At 45.0% G+C, this 20,638-nt stretch overlaps 2 protein-coding genes across 4 annotated transcripts in view; both read left to right on the top strand.

Annotated features, from left to right (window-relative positions):
* Positions 1-970, top strand: part of HSD17B12 (hydroxysteroid 17-beta dehydrogenase 12) — a 144,145-nt gene extending 143,175 nt beyond the window's left edge. The window contains exon 11 of the mRNA XM_027837841.1: positions 172-970. Coding sequence (XP_027693642.1) covers positions 172-276 — 105 coding nt within the window. The 3' untranslated portion in view covers positions 277-970. The remainder of the gene's footprint in view (positions 1-171) is intronic.
* Positions 971-6,932: 5,962 nt separating this feature from the next.
* ALKBH3 (alkB homolog 3, alpha-ketoglutaratedependent dioxygenase) overlaps positions 6,933-20,638 on the top strand; it is a 49,918-nt gene continuing 36,212 nt past the window's right edge. Inside the window, exons 1-5 of one of the 3 annotated variants that reach the window (XM_027837667.1) lie at positions 6,933-7,050; positions 8,069-8,159; positions 9,366-9,499; positions 9,848-9,954; positions 16,008-16,042. In XM_027837667.1, coding sequence (XP_027693468.1) covers positions 9,421-9,499; positions 9,848-9,954; positions 16,008-16,042 — 221 coding nt within the window. In that variant the 5' untranslated portion in view covers positions 6,933-7,050; positions 8,069-8,159; positions 9,366-9,420. Of the gene's footprint in view, positions 7,051-7,112; positions 7,218-7,331; positions 7,541-8,068; positions 8,160-9,365; positions 9,500-9,847; positions 9,955-16,007; positions 16,043-20,638 lie in introns of those variants that run through there. The other 2 variants (XM_027837668.1, XM_027837669.1) reach the window with 2 other exon arrangements.

The raw sequence follows: 20,638 nt of genomic DNA, 5'->3' as shown, positions 1-20,638 counted from the left end.
GCTAAGGGACGATGGTTGCTACAGCCCTATGGGTCAGAAGGGGCTCTACTTAAAGATCAGACGGAGACATGGCAGTCTTCATCTGGGAAGTGAGCGGATAGCCATACCAGAGAAATTTTCAATCTGTGGAGGATAGGCTTAGAACCTTCTTTTTATCTTTTTCCTTTCCAGGACTGGATCTTCTCCCTGATGCCTTCATGGCTTTTCATGAAAATTTCAATGTCTCTAAACAAGGGATTGCGAGCTCGCTACCTGAAGAAGACCAAGAAAACTTAAGCTGAGGTGAACCCATCCAGGATTTCCAGCAGATGGTCCAATGTAGCCATCTGCAGAACACCAACTTTTTAAATCTCCAGTTGCCACTGGAGAAATCAAAACCTGTTTCCAGGGGTTTCTGCCTTAGGCTGCTTACTCTAAGTCAATTGGACTAAGTCAGAAACTTCAAACAAGAATTTATCTCAATTAGTGGGGGAGTCTTACTTAGCAAACGATACAGCATCAGGTTAATGGGGGTGGGGGGTGCAGGGCAGATTGCTAGAGAGCTGCTTACTAACAGTACTAGACAGCTGGCAGGGGACCTCAAGAGCTTCACTGGGGCCAAAGAAACCCAACCATCACCTGGCTTTGTAATCCTCAGAATTACTCGGCATTATTTGTATTATCTGAGTTGTACTTGCTAAGTGACAGCCTGGCTACTATCTCACTCTTAACTGTTCTAAGGGATGAGAGGGGGTTAATTGAGTACCATGGTACTGGCTAGTTTCGGGGTGGGGGGAGAGGAAGGAAGGCTTCCTACAGTTTGTGCGGACTTCTGTAAGGTCTTTTTAGAACTGTATAAAGTCTGCATCTGTGTAAGTTCCTCAAAGGCAGGCACTTGCTCGTTTTTTGTCTTTGTATCCCAAGTACCCAGTGCTGTGCCTGCCTGGCCCACAGCAGGTGCTCAATAAAATTCTGCTTGTGGTAATGCCTATGTGCCCGCCAAGGTTTGTTTGCTAGTGGCCTTGTTTCACAAACACAGTGCACACCGAAATAGACTTGTCTCTCACTAATGCTTATTCCTTTTTACCCTACAACTTAAATGAACATCACTACAAAAAGCTCTGACAGGCTTCTGGTTCGTGAAGAAAACATCCACAAAAGGCTGGAGGTATCCTTTGGCTCAAAGCATGACCGACCTGGAGATGCAGCCAGTCTGGACCCCACTGGCCTTCCTCGTTCACACTCTGTGTGTGCACATGTCACTACCACTAATTAATGCTGCTCCCAAAACACAAACTACTCACTTGGCACAATGTAAAACCTTCTTTAAAAAAAAACAACAAAAAACTACAAATCGTCCCTCTTGATGCTTATGTTATGGTCACGCCTGCTGTAATCTCCAACAGAAGCAGCTGGGGGCTAATGGAAAGAGCACTGACTTTGAAATCCAAAGGAAGGGTTTGTGTTTAGGCTCTGCCACTTAATAATCACGTGTTCTCAGACAAGCCACGAGTCCTCTCTAGACGCCAGTTTACTCCTCTGTAACATGAAAGGGATGGACTAGATGACCTCAAAAGCCCCTTCCAGCTCCAACAGTCTGTCAATCTGGGGGCAAGACTTTCCTTTGCCCTGCTGCCTTTTTAATCTCAGCCACACCTAAAAGGGACTGGAGGATGTGACAATTACCACCCCTAGTCTGGCGTGCAGGTAGTAGTGGTTCTCTTTCATGGATTGTTGCTTTGCTCAGGTGGCAGCAAGGACACATATTAGATTGTTTCCTTTGATTGCAATTAGGAGACATTTGTATTCTATCTGGAAGTCCCCCGCAAAGATCCCAGAAACCTCTATCACAGCTCTGAGCCAATCATCAGACACCACTTTGACACTCGAGGAGAACATGAGTGAAGTGAAAGTCTCCTTTCATCATATAGTAATATTCCCCCGTTAGGCTGTGAGCTCTTTGAGGACAGGGACTGTCTTTTTCCTCTTTTTGTATCCCTTAGCACAGTGCCTAGCACAACAGTAGGTGCTTAATAAATGTTCATTGATTGATATACACATACTAGTTGCCCACACCTCATTCCATCCTAGTTGGCTTTTCAGCTGGTAAGTCAAAATTTAGCAAAACTGGGAGTCAGCATGCACAAATAATGGTCTTCGTAATCTAGCTCCAACCTCCTTTTCCAGACGTGTTTCACTTCACTGCCCTTCACACACTCCACCTTCCAGCCACACTTACTTGGTCTCTGAATCAAGCCTTCTATCTCTTGTCGCCACGCCTTTGCCCAAGCTGTCCCCTCTGCCTGGAATGTACTCCCTCCTCCCCTCTGCCTCTCAGAATTCCTAGCATTGAAAGAATTCGAGACTCATTTCACGTCCCATTTGGGAAGTAGTTCTTGCTTGTGCTGATTGGTTCTTCCTCTCTTCTCAAATTGTCATGTACATGCTTGTCTAATTACAGTGTTAACAATAATAGCAGTTAGCAGTTAGTTGGCACTTTAAAATTTGCAGAGGAGTGCTTTATGTATTTTATCTCCTTTGATCTTCACAGCAGCCCTGGGAGGTAGGTGCTGTTACTGTCCCCATTTTACAGATGAGGAAACTGAAGTAGTAAATGTCTAAGGTAGGATTTGAACTCATGTCTTCCCGACTGTAAATCTGACACTCTATCCACTGTACCAAATAGCTGACTGATTTATTTACATGTTATATCCTTTCAGTAGAATATAAGCTACCTGAGGGAAGGGACTGTTTTTTTATTTTGTTTTGGTATCTCAGATATGGGCAGCGAGGTGGTGAAGTGGATAAAGCACTGGGCCTGGAGTCGGCAAGACTCATCTTCCTGAGTTCAAATCTGGCTTCAGACACTTGCTGAGTGACCCTGGGCGAGTCACCTAACTTTGTTTACCTCAGTTTCCCCATCTGTGAAATGAGCTGGAGAAGGAGATGGCAGACCACTCCCCTGTCTTTGCCAAGAAAACCCCAAGTGGAGTCATGGGGAGTCGTATGTGACTGAAATGACTGAACAAGAAAATCCTCAGGCGTTTAGTTATCAAGAGGCAAGGTGGTGTAATGGAGAAGCCTTGGAGCCAAATCCCACCTCTGACCCTCCTTGTGTGATCCCGGGCAAGTCTCTTAGCCTCAGTTTCCTTATCTGTAAAAGCAGGGGATGATACTAAATGGCATTTTGCATTCACTCATCTGTGTACATTTATTCATCAGTTGTATCCATTTCTAGAATGTGCTGTTTGAGGGCAGGGATTGTTTCCTTTTGTTTTTGTATCCCCACAACCTAGCATAGTGCCTTGTATGCCCAGCCCATGGGTACTTTTTAAAATAGTATTTTTTTTCCAATTACATGTAAAAGACAAATTTTGACATTCATTTAAGTATTTTTTTTGAATTCTGAATTTTCTCCCTTCTTCCCTTACCTCCCCCTCCCTAAGATAGTAAGCAATTTGATATAGGTTACATATGTGCAATCATGTAAAACATATTTCCATATTAATCACGTTGTAAAAGAGGAAACAGATCAAAAGTTTTAAAAACACACACAAAAAAAGTGAAAATAGTATGCTTCAATCTGCATTCAGACTCATTCCATCAGTTTTTTCTCTGGATGTGAATAGCATTTTTCTTCATGAGACCTTTGGAATTGTTTTGGATCACTGTATTATTGAGAATAGCTAAGCCATTCATAGTTGATCATTGTATAATGTTGCTGTCACTGTGTACAATGTTCTCCTGGTTCTGCTCATTTCACTTTGTATCAATTCATGTAAGTTTTTCCAGGTTTTTCTGAAATCCGCCTGCTTGTCATTTCTTATAGCACAGTAGTATTCCATTACATTCATGTGCCACAACTGGTTCAGCCATTCTGTAATTGATACAGCCCATAGGTACTTAACAGATGTGTTGAATTGAATTGAATTGTTAGATTGGATTGGATCATATTTTCCATCCATCCATGCTAAGCACTTGTTGGGAAACAATGATCTAAAAGGGGTAATGAGACTTCTCTGTTTCTGATCAGTGGTGATTCACCAGACTAGACATGTTTGCCCTTCTTCCAAAACGGTAATCAAGGAGATGACAGAAACAGCCTTTTAGAAGATACACCACGGGGTGTCCCACTAAACCAATACTCTGAGGCTAAGAAACTTGGGAATTTGGGTCTGCTTTTATCATTGACTTTGGTTGAGTCACTCAGATCAAGCATTTATTTGTTTTTTAAAACAACATTTACTTTTTTAAATATAATTTTAAATTATTTCACTAAATATTTCCCAATAACATTAAATATTTTTTAACATTCATTTTTTAAAATTTTTAAATTCTGTCCCTCCTCTCCCTTACCTTTCAAGAAAGTAAGCAATATGATATCAATTATGCAGGTGAAGTCACACAGAACATTTCCATATTAGCCATGTTGCAAAAGCAAACACACACACACAAACCAAGAAAAATACAGAAAATGAAAAAAAAGTATGGTTCATTATGCACTCAAAATTCATCAGTTCTATCTGGAGGTGAATCCCATTTTTCATCATGAGTCCTTTGGAACTGTCAACAAGCATTTATTAAGAAACTTCTATGTGCCAGGCACTGTGCTAAGTGTTGGGGATACAAATAAAGGCAAAAGACAGTGCCTGCCCTCAAGGAGCTCACAGTCCAGTGAGGAGGCAACATGCAAACCGCTATGTACCAATGAAATAGGATAATCTGGAGATGGCCAACGGAAGGAAGGCACTGTCATTAAGGGAGATCAGGAAAGGCTTCTTTTAGGATTTTAGCTGGGGCTCGAAGGAAGCTAGGAGGTGGAGATTAAAGGAAGTTACAGGTTGGAGGACGATGGGTGACAGTACCCAGAGTCAGGGGATGGACGACAAAGAGGAGGCCAATCTCAGTGGCTGCTCATGGGTGTCACCTTTTTCACAAGGCGCAATGAAGATTGTATAGTATAGAAAGTGGGTTGGATTATTAGAAGCCACCCTATCAATAAATCTCTAAAGCACTTTGAGCTCCCTAGAGCTGGGTTTAGAGTACATAAACATGAGGTGATCTTTTCACAAACTCCATAGTGATTGTGCCTTGGCAGAGCTCAGAAGAATGACTTTGGTTTAAAATATTGAGTTATTCTCATGTTGCTATGTAATTTCCTACCTCCAAACTTGGCTAAATAGTAGTATTATTCCCACTTTATAGATGAAGTCCATAATAACCCAAGGTCTATACAGAGTGATTACCATGGTTCAGAGAATTCACCTTGAATGCTTACCAGTTGATGATAGTGGAGGAGACCCTGTAGAACTAGCCATTTTGTCACTGAGACAAGCTCTGGGAACCAGAACCAGTAGGCTCTGTGTATGTCTTGGGGAGGGGGAGGGGAGAGAAAAAAGTGTAACTCAAAATCTTGAAAACTATCCTCACTCCTTTGGGCCTCACCTTCCTCATCTGTAAAATGAGAGATTGGACAAGATGACCTCTCAGGTCCCTCCAGCTGGAGGTCTCCCATCCTATGAGCCTCAGAGGAATTAAGTAACTTACCCAGGATCTCCAAGATAGGAAGGGGTGTGGCTGAATTGCCCAAAATGGAATTTCTTTAAGCCCATTGATGAGAGCCCTCCTTCCCTGGTACAGACCACAGCCTGCCCTTGCCCCCTTGGTCTGCTTAACCTCCCCCCACCCCCACCCCCATCCCCCATGCCCTCCAATAAATCTTCCATCAGGGATTGTCCCAAAGGGCTGGGTTTTTTCTCCAGCTCTCTTGACCTAGTGTGACTATCATCAGAGCATGCAGGCTCCCCATCCCTTCTCCCACAATCTGACTACGTGGCCAGGCCATTTTCTTTTCCATTCACACTTCTTTCACGCCACTTACGTTCAGTTCTTTGCCCCTAATGTGTTCCAGCCCACTCATGTCCACCACAGGCATCTCCATCACCCTTTGGGTGTTCCTGCACTTTAATTCTTCAAAGACTGTGGCTTTCAGGGATGTAGGGCCATACAGCATTATTGGAAGAATACTTTTGTTTAAATTACAGGTCTTTATTTCAGAGTGCTGAATGGAATAATTATTTATTAAGTGGGAATAAAAAGAGAAAAAGCAACAGAGTTCCAGCTCTCACAGAGCTCCCATTCTAGTTGGGGGAGACCACACAAAGCCTGGTGGTCTATGGATAGTGGCAAGAGCCAAAGGTCCTTCAGGTCCAGCAGCAGGGTAGATGGCAACACTTTGAAGCCAGAAGGATTGTAGATGGTCACTTCCTGCCATGTAAATGGGCGTGTGGCAGTCACGATTCTCAGCAACCCGAGCTCGGAGGGGCCCCAGGAAGGAGAGATCCTGGGGGCCCCGACAGGTGGAAGTCAGGCTGGGGCCCATGGCGGAAGGCATCCTATGCCAGACTGGAAGTGTGGGGTCATCAGAAGCACCGCATGATTGCCAAGAGGTGATGCAAGACAGAAGGCTTGCCCACGTTATTCTTGTCCTTGGTTCAGACTTAGGATGTTCCCCCACACATTCTGGGTTTAACCTGGGAGTTCTTATCCATTATGCTTTGGGCAGTCTGATAAAGCCTACGGACCCTTCCTCAGAATATTTTCCAATGTGTCAAATAAAAGAGGCAGCTGGGTGTTTCAGTGGGTAGAACACTAGGCCCAGAGTCAGTAAGACCTGAGTTCAAATTTGACCTCAAACACGCATTAGCTGTATGACCCTGGGCAAGTCACTTGACCTTTGTTTGCCTTCCCACCCCTCCGGTCCTGGCACCTCCCTCCCCTTCTCCAGGTTTCTTCCCTCTCTGTCCCATCTCCTCCCTCCCCTCCCCTCCTGGCTCCTCCCTCACTCCCCTCCTGGCCCCTCCCTGTCTCCTCTTGGCTCCTCCCCTCCCTTCTTGGCTCCTCCCACCCGCCTGGCTCCTCCCATTTTCTCTCCACCTGCTTGCCCACCGGCGGAGGCCCCTCTAAATCTAAGGAGGGGGTTGCAGGCCGGAGGCGTGCAGCGGCGCACCGGCACCGGAAGCAGCTGGAGCGCCGGCGGGGTCGACCGGAAGTTCTCCTGGGAAGGGGCCGGTGGGTGTAGGAGGGTCTGGCGCGGGTCGCGGGTCGACCCAGCCCTGCCTGGCCTCGGCACTGAGGGGGATCTGGGGCGGAGGGACGAGTTGCCGTGATGGGGGTGAAAGAGAGCCCCGGCCCGGAGCGACTCCTGCATTCTTAGCTGGGCCTCAGTTTCCTCACCTGTAAAACGAGGGGGTTGGGCCCTCGTCGGGGGTGGGGGGAAGGGAGGAGGGACGACCCCTGTGACCTGCCGAGAATCCCGCGACCTCACGGGGCCTCAGCGTCCTCATCCGAAGAATGGGGCAGGCCTGGACCAGTCGCCTCCTCTCCCATTAGATCTCAAGCCCCTCGGGCCAGGCACTGGCGGCCGTAGTAGGCGCCTAATCAGTGCTTGTGGACTTGACCCCGAGGCCCCGTCCAGCTCTAAAGCTGTGCCTCGATGTCACCCAACCTTTAGTGTGCCTTTAGTAAAATGGGAATATTCATAACTAGACTCCAGTGAGATGTATGCAAACTTTGTAAACTTTAAATTGCTCTATAAACTGCTGCATTTGAGGGGAGGTGGGGGTCTGCACCCGTGATGTCATCCATTGGGGTGAGGGTCTCCTAGAATTAGAGTTGGGGCTTGTCCAAGTTACCCAGGTGGCAAGTGGTAGAGCCACGATTTGAACCCAGCACTATCGCTATGTCCCTGTACTGTGTTGCTTATAGTCTTTGAGAGTTGCCTGGGGCTGTGAGACATTAAGTGACTTGTCCTGAGTAATCCAGTGTATGTCAGAATCGGATCTCGGACCCAGGGCTTCTTGATTCTGAGGCCGTTCCCCCTCACCTGTGCCACATTGCCTTTCTGGCTATTTGCATTATTAATAATAACAGGAGTATTGATGATAATAGATGATAGATGAGTAGAAAACAGTGCCATTGCAGGGCCCATGCATTGATGGCTCTTGACCTCTGGGGTTTTTATATTTTAAGGCTATCAAAATTTTCACTGTCTTTCTCACGTCCTCTTCCTTCTGATTTTTCTTTGCAGCATGTCTGCCCTGGATGTTATAGACGAAAATTTGTATTTCCTGAAGCCACATGCCAGTTTATGTGATTGAAGCTGCTTTATAAAATAGTTGGTGAGTTACTGTATCTTATAGCATGGATTTACATTTAACATAAATCTAGGAATTTATAAAACTTGCTTTCTAATCTGCTGCTGCTCCTGAGGTGAAGTTTGGTGTGTTGGATATGGAACCTTCCCAGAAAGCACAAAGACCCAGATTGGAGCCTATGGTGCTGTGGAAAAGTCACTTAACCTCATCAATGCCCCTAGACAATTTCCTATAGAGACTATACGTTGCAGAACAGGTGTCAGTCAGTCTACTTTTGGTACTTCTCCCCACCAGTGGGAGCTCTGCTCTCCACCCTCACCCACTGTACCCAGCTAAACTATTGATTTTTCTTGAGAGAATTATTTGACCTATTTGTTTTCCCGTGTGCACAAGTGAGCTTGGACTCTAAGCTTGGGGGCTGATGAGGATTAGGTATGTTAGCATAATTTTAGTGGATACTGAGTTTAGAATTTGTCTCTTACTGGTATAAAGGAAAACACAGGATTTATGACTGATTGGTGAGGATGAATCAGATACAGGCAACTGTGCTTGAGTTGTTACAGCCAGTATCATTTCATGATAAAATGGTTAGAATCTAATAACCGAAACTCAAGATGTGTTTTCACAGAACTGTTTCACTTTGTTACCTCATTAGGGGACATACACTTAAACTGTTACTTTGCTTCACACTTGATTTTTGTTCACTCTGAGGCTGTGTCTGTCCTCATTGTGCCTCTGATATTCACTAAATCAGTGACCTTGGGCAGGTCCTGAGCCTCTCTGTCCTCTAGAAAGTGAAGGGACGGGACAAGATGGCCTGAGGTCTCTTTCAGCATTAGATCTGTAATCTTATCGTCCTCTAGGAACGTTCTCTGTTTCTTCCCCCACACCATTATCGCAATTGAAATCCTTCCAAGGCTTAGTCCGAGAATTGCCTTTTCCATGAGGATTTCCTTGATTTCATTGTCCCTCCCTCTGTACAAATTGATCTCAGCTTCTAACAGCATTGTCCTTTGTGTTTATCCCCTGCTGCTTTGTGTCGTTGTTATTTTTGTATCCATTCTTCCTGCCTTCCCCATCAGTGTGGAAGTAAAGCCCCCTGAGAGCAGGAGCTGGGTCTTCATGGATCCTACCACCTAGCACCAGGCCTCGCCTAGTGGGTCGTGAGCAGAGGCTGGAAGAATTGAACTGAGTTGGTCTAACTGAAAGAATCTGTTTTGTTTGCCTCAGGGAGAAAACAAACGGAAACCGACAACGACAAAGAGCAGGAAGTGCTTTTGTGACCATGGATGACAAGAGACGAAGAGTCCGTGTGCAGGGTGGCTGGGCAGGCCATGCCAAGAGTCAGGCTGCTGCGAAGCCAGGCAAGGCAGTGGGGGCTCCTGAGGTTTGTCCTGTGATGGTGGAGTCTTTCTTAAGTAATGGTGTCGTGTACAGGGCACTTGATGTAAGGCAGGGGAGGGGCCAACAGTCTACATTTCCCCTTACTGCCCTGAAACATCCCAGCTTACACACACACACACACACACACACACACACACACACACACGACGTCCTCTCTGGGCCCCAAAATGCTTAGGTGACAGGGAGGCCCAGTGCCACTGACAGGGCTCTTGAGGCTTGCTAAGTCAAATGTGAGGAGCCAGCTTGCTCCCTCTGCTCAGCTGTTTGGTGGTGCCCTCAGTCTGACTTTATTCTTTCCTTTGCTTTAGCTCTCAGTGCCAAAGGCCATGCCCCCCAAGGTCTTGCACAGACCTGGATGAAAAGGGAGTCACTTCCACCTGAAAGACAGTTTGTATATAAAGAACCAAAGGCAGAGGTAAGTACTCCTTCAGGCTCTGCTAACAGAATCAAAGAAATTTTTAAAATGCATTTACTATTAAGGAAAAGAACTAGTTAGCAATCAACAGGCATTTATTAAGTGCTTAATAGGTACCAGACAGTCACTACACTAGGCTCTGGAGATACAGAGACAAAGAGGAAACAGTCCATACTCCCAAGGAGCTTCCATTCTGGGGGGAAGAGAGACACCATGTACGTCCAGACATATGCACAGTATCACCCAGGAGGTACAAGGTGGTTTGTGGCAGGGGTGGGGAGAGTGCCCACAGCAGGGAGGGTCAGGAAGGGCTTTCTCTGGAAGGTGGTGTCTGTGCTCAGTGTTAAAGGAAAACTGTGGATTCTGAGAGAGGGAGTGCATTGGAGGCTCGAAGAATCAGGTCTGCAAAGGAATGGAGATGGGCAGTGAAGTGCTCTGTATGAGGGAGAGTCAGAGAAGGACATTGACTGAACCCTAAGGCTCAGAAGGGGAGGATGCATGACAGGCTGGAGAGCTAGGATGGGCTTAGGTGGTGAAGGGCTTTAAATGCCACTGGAGGAGTTGGTGTTTGCTTGTGGAGTGAGTGGAAAGAAGCTGCTGGACTTGATTGACTAGGGGAGTGACATGGTCAGACCCGAGCTTTAGGAAGATCTCTGGCCAATATCTGGCTAGGTGTGGCCTGGAGAGAGTCTTGAGGTAGGGGGACTGAGGAGGAGGCTATTAAAATAGTCCAGGCCAGAGGTGAAGCCTGTGGCTGGACAGAAGGCAAGGTTAGACATGGTGAGGAGGAAGTGACAAGATTTGGTAGGTGATGGGCTGTGTGAGTAATGCTACAAAAATAGGTAGCTTGAAACTACTCCTAAGTAGTTCACGGTGCTTTGTTCAGGCCTAAAATAAATAAAATTAATATAACATAATATAAATAAAATCTGGAGCAGACAAGTGTTGTTCCTTTTTTACCCATCAGATAACTAAGCCTAGGAAAGAAAGGTCCACGGGTCGTCCACAGCCTGGTTTTGCTCTGAAGGTGAAGATAGAGCACCAGTATCCTGAGGTTCCAGGCATCAGGCCACTAACATTCCTCCCAGCAGCACTGGATGATCGACTTGATAATGTATTTCATTAACACCTTACTTTCATGTTATGTAAATAACTTTTTTCTCCCCTCACTGGCAGAAGTGGTCTTCCTGGTTGACAGGATTAACTCTCTTGCTTTTGCCCGTCCTTCCCCTGTGAAGATTTTTGGGGGATGGCAGAGGCTAGGGCATGTTTAAAGGCAGTAAGGAAGGAGATCATAGCTAGAACCTGTTGAAGATTAGAGAGAAGTGAGGAATGGTGTTGGAGAAGATGGGTGGGGGTGGGATCAGGGTACAGGAGAAGGACCTTAGCAAGGAGGAGCATCACCTCATCAGAGATTGGAGTCAAGAAGGAGAGGCTGGGGGATGGTTGCAAGGACTGTGAGATGAAGAGAGGGTGAATGGCCTCAGTTTTCTTAGTAAAGGAAGAAAAGAAGTCCTCAGCTGAGGGGGGGTGGGGGACATGGGGAAGCATCGGAGGCTTAGAGAGAGAAGGTGCTTAGTCCTCACTTGGCCAGGTAACCTTAACCTAGAGATCTGATCCTGCCTCTTTCCCTGGTTACATGTCTTCTGTGGATCCCCATTTCCTGTAGAATGAGTCTGTAAATTCCTTTTCCAGGCACTTAAGACCCACACTCTAGGTCTACCTTACCATTCCAGCCTTATTTTGTACAGCTCTCTTACACATACTCTGCATTCTAGCCACACTGGGCTCTGGGGCCCTTTCTCTGAGTGTGTCCTTTCCCCTCCCACTGTGGTGCCTTTGCAGGGAGGAGGCTGCACCTAAGCTGGTCCTGGAATAGTAAAAGAGAAGAGGCATCTTAGCAGTATATCAAGTGTGTTGGCTAGTTTGAGAAAAGGTTTAGAGCCCCAGATGTTTGGCATGAGGATTGAGCAGCTGTATGAGGAAAGTATGTTGGATTTAGAGTCAGAGGACAGACCTGGGTTCAGATCCCAGCTTTGCTGCTTACTGCTCTTCTGACTGAGCCAGTCACTTACCTGGGGTTGTTCTCAAAGAGGACCATGACATCAGGAAGGTGATGTTTTGATTTGCAAGTGAATTGGATTTAAGTGAGACAGGGCTGTGCAGAGTCACCAGTCATTGGAGCCCAGTGGCAAGATATAGATCAGGATGACTGGAGGGGACCGGATGCAGTAGGAGACCTTGACCTTTTAAAGCTAAGGTCTTTCCCAGGTCTCAGTTTGACTGAGACAATGCCCAGTCAGTGATTAAGGCTAAGTAGGAAATGAAGCAAAAAATGGCTTCTTTAATCTACTAAAAAAAAAATCAGTCTTGGAGTGGAAGACCCTTAGGATTTCTGGCCAGAACAGGAACAGTTGCTGTTTACACTTGCTCTGAGCCATCAAAATCCAAACAGTAACCCAGGGTTGGACCATGGAGCTATCTCGAAGGGCCTTTCTTTGCCATCCAGCGATCTGTGCTCCTTGCCTGTGATGGAGGGAGTCCCCTGACACCTTGACACCTATGTCTATAGACATCTTTTTTCCCTCAAGGTCTTTCTCAGCAGCCCCCTCCTTCATAAAACCCCTTCTGCTCAAAGTGACTCCTCCCTCCCTTCCCAGTCTCTCCTGCTTCATTTCCTTCTGGGTCCTCAGCTGATTGTTATTTGTCCTTGTGCTTTATTCCCCTCCTGAAAAATAGCCTCCTTCGGGATAGGCCCTCTGTTTTTCGTCTTTGTTTTTCCAGCATCTGGCACAGAACTTTGCACATAATGGGCCTTTAATAAGCATTTGTTGACTTCATTGTTGAATGTTTTCCCTACTGAGCAGGGTTCAAGTTCAGCAGAGACTACTGGTGGTTCTCCATTGTATCAAAAAATTGAAATCCACAAGTAATAGAGAAGTTCCAATTTATAATAGTTTTTGGTTTCAACCTCTTTGCCATAGTCCTTTAACAGAGATGCTTGCTAACTAGCCAGAGCATTAATTGGAGGCATATTGCCTTTCTCTTCAGCCTCCGCTAGTCCCTTTGCACAAATACACCTGCCAAGAAAGGTGCTAGCATGCATAAGTACCTGTAAGAACAAGGCCAAGGGGACTCTGGCAAAATGAGTGTTCAAATCGAAAGGGGTGGTTTTAATTTTTATTCATTTTTTGGAATGAAATAGTTTTCAGTTAACAAGCATTTATTTTCTCCCCACCCTTGGAGGGAAAGAAAACCAAAGCAAACCCTTATAAATTCAAGCAAAACAAATTCCCAATGAAAGAAATGATTATTAATAACCAATAATCTGGGGAGGTCCAGAGTTCTGATTTTAAAGTCCTGATTTTAAAAAAGTAAAAAGTTCAGTCTTTTGAAGGACATTGCTGATAATGAGATCGAATTAACTCTCCTCATTCTTGGTCAGACTCCACTGAACCTCACAAGGAATTTCATCGAAGGTGGGGAAGCCCATGGTGTTCTACTCAAGTTTGGGTAGAGACAGATCCTTTTGTCTGGATAGCTCAAGGCTGGTGGTGGTCTGAGTGCAGAGATAGTTTTTCTGTCCAAGGTGACATGATATATCACTCTCAGCCCCTCATTGAACACCTGCTCTTCAAAGGGTATATATATATAAACTGTGAGCCACCATCATGATTGCCTTTCGTCTAAGACAGCTGGCCAAATGACCATCCTTTTATTAATAACATGCTGGCCTTACTAATAAAGTGAATAAATTACCCAGAAACTACGTCTCTCAAACCTTTTTAATCATCACACCATACTGACGACGTCAAAAAATGCAGCTCATTCCTCATATTTGGTTGTCCATCACCTTGGAAAGGAGGTGGGAGGGGCAGCTAGGTGGCGCAGTGGATAGAGCACCGGCCCAGAAGACAGGAGGACCTGAGTTCAAATCCGGCCTCAGACACATAACACTTACTAGCTGTGTGACCCTGGGCAAGTCACTTAACCCCATTGCCTAGCGCCCCCTCCCCCCCAAAAAAAGAAAGGAGGTGGGTTGTGTTCTTTGTCATTGGTCTTCCGGAATCATGTGCTGATCGGAGTTCTAAAGTCTTTTGTTCTTGTTCCTTTTTATGGTGTTGTTAGTGTATAGATTATTTTGCTGGTTCTGCTCCCATCGCTCCTATGTAGAAGTCTTCCCAGTTTGCTCTGAAACTCTCCTTTTGTCATTTTTTATGATCAGTAATAGTCTATTACATTCATGTGCCATAATTTGTTTATCCATTCCCTGATAGGTGGGGGCCCCTTTAGTTTCCAGCTTATTGATACTATGAAGAAGCTGCTATGAATCTTTATGTACATATGAGTCCTTTACTTCTTTCTTTGACCTCTTTGGGATAGAGGCCTAGTAGTGGTATTGATAGGTCAAAAGGATATGCATAGTTAAGTGACTTTTTGGTAATAATTCCAAGTGACTTTCCAGAATAGCTAGAACAGTTCACAATTCCACTAACAGCTTCTGTTTTCCTCTGTCTTTGCCAACATTTGTCATTTTTCTCTTTTGTCGTCTTTGTCAAATTTATAGTTACATTAATTTGCATTTCTCTAATTATTAGTAATTTGGAAGATTTTTTCACATAGCTATTGATGATTTGGATTTCTTTCCTTGAGAACTGCCTGTTCATGTCTTTTGATACGACATTGTGAAAGGAAAAATCCTTTGATTTATCAGTTGGGGAATGGGTCTTATACTCTTACGATTTATATATATTAGAAATGAGACCTGGTTCAAAGAAACTTGCTGAGGGACAGCTAGGTGGCGCAGTGGATAGAGCCCCAGCCTTGGAGTCAGGAGGACCTGAATTCAAATGTGGCCTCAGACGCTTGACACTTACTGGCTGTGTGACCCTGGACAGGTCACTTAACCCTGATTGCCTCACAAAAAAAAAAAAAGAAAGAAAGTAAAAAAGAAACTTGCTGCCAAGATTTGTTCCCATTTAACTGTTTCCTGCTAATCTTCAGCTGCATTGGATTTGCTTGTGCAAAAATTAAAAAAAATAAATTGCAATCAAAATTGTGATCCTCTGTCCCTTGTGTTCATGAACTCTTCTCTTCTCTGTGGATCTGAAAGGTATGTTCTTTCTTCCCCTTCTAATTTATGATGTGAACTTTTTTATCCAGATCATGTATTCATTTGGAACTTATCTTGGTTTATGGTTTGAGGTGTTGGTCTAAGCCTGATTTCAGCCACACTGCTGTCTGGTTTTCCAGCATCCATCTTTTTTTGTCAAATTCTGACAGAAGATGGGTGTTTGGGTTTGTTGAGCATGAGGCTTCTTGGTTTGTTTACTTATATGTGGTGGACCTCATCTCTTCTTTTTTTCAGCCTCTTTAATCTTTTAACCAGGTCCAGATTGTTTTGACAATTATTACTTTTAGTATAGTTTGGGAGCTGGTACTGCTGGGAAGGACTAGTTTTAAACTAAGAGCATTTCAGTAGGAATGAACAGGGTAAGCAAAGTGTTAAGTACTGAGGCAGCTAGGTGGCACTACAGTGCATAGGGCGCCGGGCCTGGAGTCAGAAAAACCTGAGTGCAAATTCACCTAACTTCTGTCTGCCTCAGTTTCCTCAACTGTAAAATGGGTACCCTGCTTCACAGGGTTGTTGTGTGAGGATCAAATGAGATAATATTTGCAAAAAGCACTTAGCACAGTGCCTGTCATATAATAATAATAACAACAGCAGCAATGATAGGAGCTTTGTATAGCACCTTCTATGGGTCAGGCACTTTGCTAATTACTTTTTACAAATATCTCACTGCTTTTATCCCCATTTTACAGATGAGGAAACTGAGGTTGACAGGTTAAATTACTTGCTCGGTGTCACATAGCTAGTAAGAGTGGATTTAAACTCAAGTGTTCCTGACTGCAGTCCAAGTGCTCTAGGAGGTGCAGTACAAATACTAATTCCTCCTTCCGCTTTCTCTGTGCAGAAATAGGAAAACCTCTGTGAATTCGGGATGTTAAGATGGTTTTCTGGTTCTTAAATCTACCATGCTTGTTTTCTGCAGGTTTTCCGTCGGATCCCAGACCCACAAATGATTGAGTGAGTACCATGCTGCCTGATAGAGCAGGCAATGAATCCCTGTAAATGCCCCCATTTAGAAATTGGTTTTCTATCTACTGCTGATGAGTCACAGAACCTTGGAGTAAAAAAGATTCTTAGAGGTCCGGTGGTACAACACCGAATGTGAAGCCTGAATCTTCACTGCAGTTCAGGAAGCCCTGTTAGGTTTGATCCCCGGGCTTCTCCCTCTTCTGAAGGAGCGTTCACGTGGCCCCTTTGGAGGCCTTCCTGAATTTGCTGATGCCGTTGAGAAGGGAGGAAGAACTTTGTGCAGCAGGTTTCAGCTGTGGTGTGCCTTTTCTCATCCACTTCCCTTTGATTTCCAGAGAAAGTGAGCAGAAGGGATTCTCTGAGGTAATTTATGTTTGTTTGGAGGGAGCAGAGGGAGATCCATTTTGAGTCCTTGAAACACTGAATGTCAGACATACGTCAGATCTGGTTTGACTCAGAATGCTTAAAAAGCTGCAAGAAAACAGGGTGAGCTTTCTGTGCGTCTATCAGAACTACCTTGTTCTTCCAGAGCAGTCCCTTTCTTAGTTGATCAGTGTACAGAACATTCCAACCCCAGATCTGCGCAGATTGTTAGTTGTGCTTTCCTGCACCTCTCACCTTTCCACTGTATGTGAAGATGGTCAGAGCCTGGCCTTGCGATCTGAAGACCTCAGTTCAGGCCTTGGTTCTTTGGCTCACCAGCCAAGTACTCCTGGTCAAGTCCCTTCATCTTTCTGGAGCCTCTTTCCTCCTCTGCAAAATGGTGAACGCAGACTAGATGGTCTTTAAGTTCTTTTCTGGTCCTTATATTCCAGGCACCTGCCAAGAGGAACAGAAACCATTCTTTAGTTTGACAAATTAGTCTTGTTTCTGTCCTTGCCTTTATGCAGGATAGTGTCTGACTTTTTGCAGATGGCCCACCTAGAATGTTGGAAAATCTCTAATGATCTCCGACTGGGCAGGTTGCCTCCATCCTCTGGGCCTCCGTTTTCTTACTGTAGATACAGGTTCCTCGAAGCTCCAAAGTCAGGGTGCTAGTATGAAGTTCTCTTTGCTCAGGATAGTACAGCAGGGTCATAACACCTATCAGGAGGTACTGGTAAGGGGGTCTGGTTTGAAAATTGGATTTAATGTGTTTTTTCAGGGAGAAAAAGAAAGCAGAGCTTGTTCCCACTTTATCCTCAGGTGTGCTTGAGGTGCTTATCTACCTGTTTTGTGGCTAGTGGGTTTGCTTTTGGATCTCCACTTATGGGTGGGAACATCCCCATGGATCAGAGAGCCAGTGAAATACTGAAGAGCATGCTTTTTAAACAGCAGTGCAGCCCTCCCTTCATTGCAGAGGCGGGCTGTCTATGGATGTACGTACTCTGTCACACATAATGTGCTGACAGATTTTGCTGAACTACTTTTTTTCTTGCAGTGATATTCCATCACATTTGTCTAGTACAATTTGTTTAGCTATTCCCTTGCTTTTCTTTCTCTCGTTTGATTTAAATGATGGCTTGCTGTGTAGAGGAGGGCAGGGGGTGGGGATATATGTAGAAATGAATGTATTTTGGATGGTAAAAGCAAACATTATCAACAGAAAAAGCTAATACATTTAATTATCAAAATTGTTCTGGAAGTTTTTTTCCTGTCCCCATCACCTTGATTTCCCATATATATGAGGCAAAAAAATCAAATTTCCATCGAGTCAAAACCTTTATAGCAGGTGAAATGTGTGAAAATCCTGTGATATCCAAAATACCTTTATTTCCTTAGGATTCGGTCAGTAAGCATCCTTGATCTCATCACATGACATGAATTCATTGCTGTTCTCCAGACTTCTTCTATGTGTTCCAGGTCCTTCATCCTGGAAGTTCATTCCAGCCTTGGAATTCAGATACTGGAAGTTTATCCTCTGCCCCTTTGACCTCTTCTTCTTTTTTTTCTTTTTCTCTTCTTGCGAGGCAATTGGTGTTAAGTGACTTGCTCAGAGTCATACAGCTAGTATTATGTATCTGAGTCCAGATTTGAACTCAGGTCCTCCTGACTCCAGGGCCGGTCCTCTATACACTGTGTTACCTAGCTGCATCTTTTTTTTTTTTTAAGTCAATTGGGGTTAAGTGACTTGCCCAGGGTCACACAGCTAGTAAGTGTCAAGTGTTTGGTCTGAGGCCGGACTTGAACTCAGGTCCTCCTGACCTCAGGGTCAGTGCTCTATCCATTGCGCCACCTAGCTGCCCCTGCCCATTGACCTCTTCCTCTGATTTGATGACTCCTCCCAGGCCTTCCATTTAAGGAGGGGAACCAGGCCAGCTTCCTCTCATTCCTTTCCCGGCTGTACTCCAGACTTTGTCTGGCATGCCCCTGGGCCAGGTGTCCTTCTGGGACCCTGCCTTTTCAGCTTCCTTTTATTTGATGTCTTCCCCCATTAGAATATAAGCTCCTTGAGGGCAGGGACTTTATTTCTCTTTGTATTTGTATTCCTAAGACTTGGCTTGATGCCTTGCACTTAGTAAGTGCCTAATAAATGCTTTTTGACTAACTGCTCATTGTTGGATTTAATTGTGCTGTTGAGCAGTTGTTCAGGCTTATTTTTTCTTTGGGATGTTGCAGGACCAGTGTGTGTGATCCCTGCCTCTCCCCACTGGACCAAGTCCCTTCATGACCAAAGATGATCTATCCTGTCATTCCTGCTCTCATCTCTGCCTCCCTCCCTTCCCCCCACCAGCGTCCAACCTCTCCCTATGGAGTAGTTCCTTCCCTACTGTTTCTAAATGTCTGAAGGTCTCTCCCATCCTGAAAAAGCCCTTGCTTGACCCCACCCTCAGGGTGTCATCCTTTGTCCTTCCTCCCTTCGCTGCCAAATGCCTGCTCTTGCCATTTACTCTTGTTTATCCACTTCGTCTCCTCTCACTCAGTGTGGCTTTTGACCTCATCACTAAAATGAAGATGCTCTCTCCAGAGTTGGCTGTGATTTCTTAGTTGCCCAGTCTGCTGGCTCTTTGTTATTCTCATCCTTTTTGACCTCTCTGCTTGATACTGTGGACTGCTCTCCTCCTGGATATGCTCCCGCCTTTGAGTTTTCGTGTTGCTATTCTTCATTCCTCCGTCCTGCCATGTCATGTACCCGCCAACCCCATTCACATACCCCAAAGCTCTCTCCTGGGCCTTATTTCTGTTCTGTCTTGGTAACCTCGTTAGCTCTTACGGGTTTAAATATCATCTCGATTATTAAACACATAGTAAGTACTTAATAAAGACTTGTTGATTGATTGATTCCTTTCTTAGGACAAGTACATGCTGGCTCCAAATGCAAGTTCATAGTTTGGAGAGACTGCATCAGTGAGACAAATTAAAAAGCAAACAAACACTTTACTAAATATAAACAAACACTCAACAAAGATATGCATTGACAAGTATACTTCTCTGAGTCCTGGCCTCCAGGTCAGTTACCCAGCCTACATAGGAATAAATAGTTTTATCAGATATGAAGCGCCATAGTCCCTTCATAATACCATCTTAATTTATATTACATCACCAAAAAGTGAACCTTAGAGCATTTGGCCTATCCTTGCCTAGTTCTGTGCACTTTACATCAATTCATAGAAATTTTCCTAGGTTTCTCTGAAACTTTCTTCTTCATTTCTCTAACAGCACAACAATATTCCATTATATTTATGTACCATAACCTGTTCAACCAGTGCCCAATTTACGGACAACCCCTCAGATTCCTGATCTTTGCTATCAGTGTTCTTGTACGGACTTAGGGCTTGTTTTGCTTAGACCAATTCCTCCCTTAATCTGCTTTCCCTCGCAATCTCTGGTCTGGTCTGAGCTCTGCAAGTTCCTGACCTGGGTTTGAGCCTGAGCAGCAGTAGACGGGAGCTGGACGCTGCCACTGTCAGCCAGCTGGGGAGCTTAGGAAGCTTTATGGAACCGCAGACTCTTTCTTCAACTGGAATTCCTGCCCGGGTTATTCCTCTTCAGATTGTGCTGGAGGCTGGAACTGATAGCCTGATCTGCTTATGGGGTCTGAGCTTCCCTGATAATGCTGGGGTCTGCACGTGCCCATCTCTCAGTTTGGGGCCTGAGGCCACTGGGGCAAGGGTGAGAGTGCTCACATTGCCTGAAGTTGAGGTCCTTCGCCCTCTTGGGTCCTCCTGCTGTAAGTGTCCTAGTTAGCCCTGAAATCCTCTATCATGTAGAAGTCTAATGTTTATTGGTCAGGACAATGGAGAGAGTGCCAGGCCTGGAATCAGAAAGACTCATCTTCCCTGAGTTTGAATCTGGCCTCAGACACTTACTAGCTGTGGGACCCTGGGCCACTCACTTACCCTGTGGCCTCAGTTCCTCATCTATAAAATGAGCTGGAGTAGAAAATGGTAAACCACTCCAGTATGTCTGCTCAGAAAACCTTAAGTGGGGTCATGAAGAGTGGGACACAACTGAAATGTCTGAACAACAGCAAATGTTTATGGGCCAGCTCATGCTGAGAGCTGTCACGTCCGTGTAGATCGAATGCCAGGGACTTTACTGCTGCCAGTCAACCCTTTCCCCTTAAGCTTTCGTGCTCACAGGAACTTCATAGGAAGATTTCCA

The sequence above is a fragment of the Vombatus ursinus genome, unplaced genomic scaffold (assembly GCF_900497805.2).
Source record: "Vombatus ursinus unplaced genomic scaffold, bare-nosed wombat genome assembly UNPS02014822.1, whole genome shotgun sequence".
NCBI classification, from domain to species: domain Eukaryota; kingdom Metazoa; phylum Chordata; class Mammalia; order Diprotodontia; family Vombatidae; genus Vombatus; species Vombatus ursinus.
Note: the sequence above shows the minus strand (reverse complement) of the source record. Positions and strands in the feature narration are given on the sequence as shown.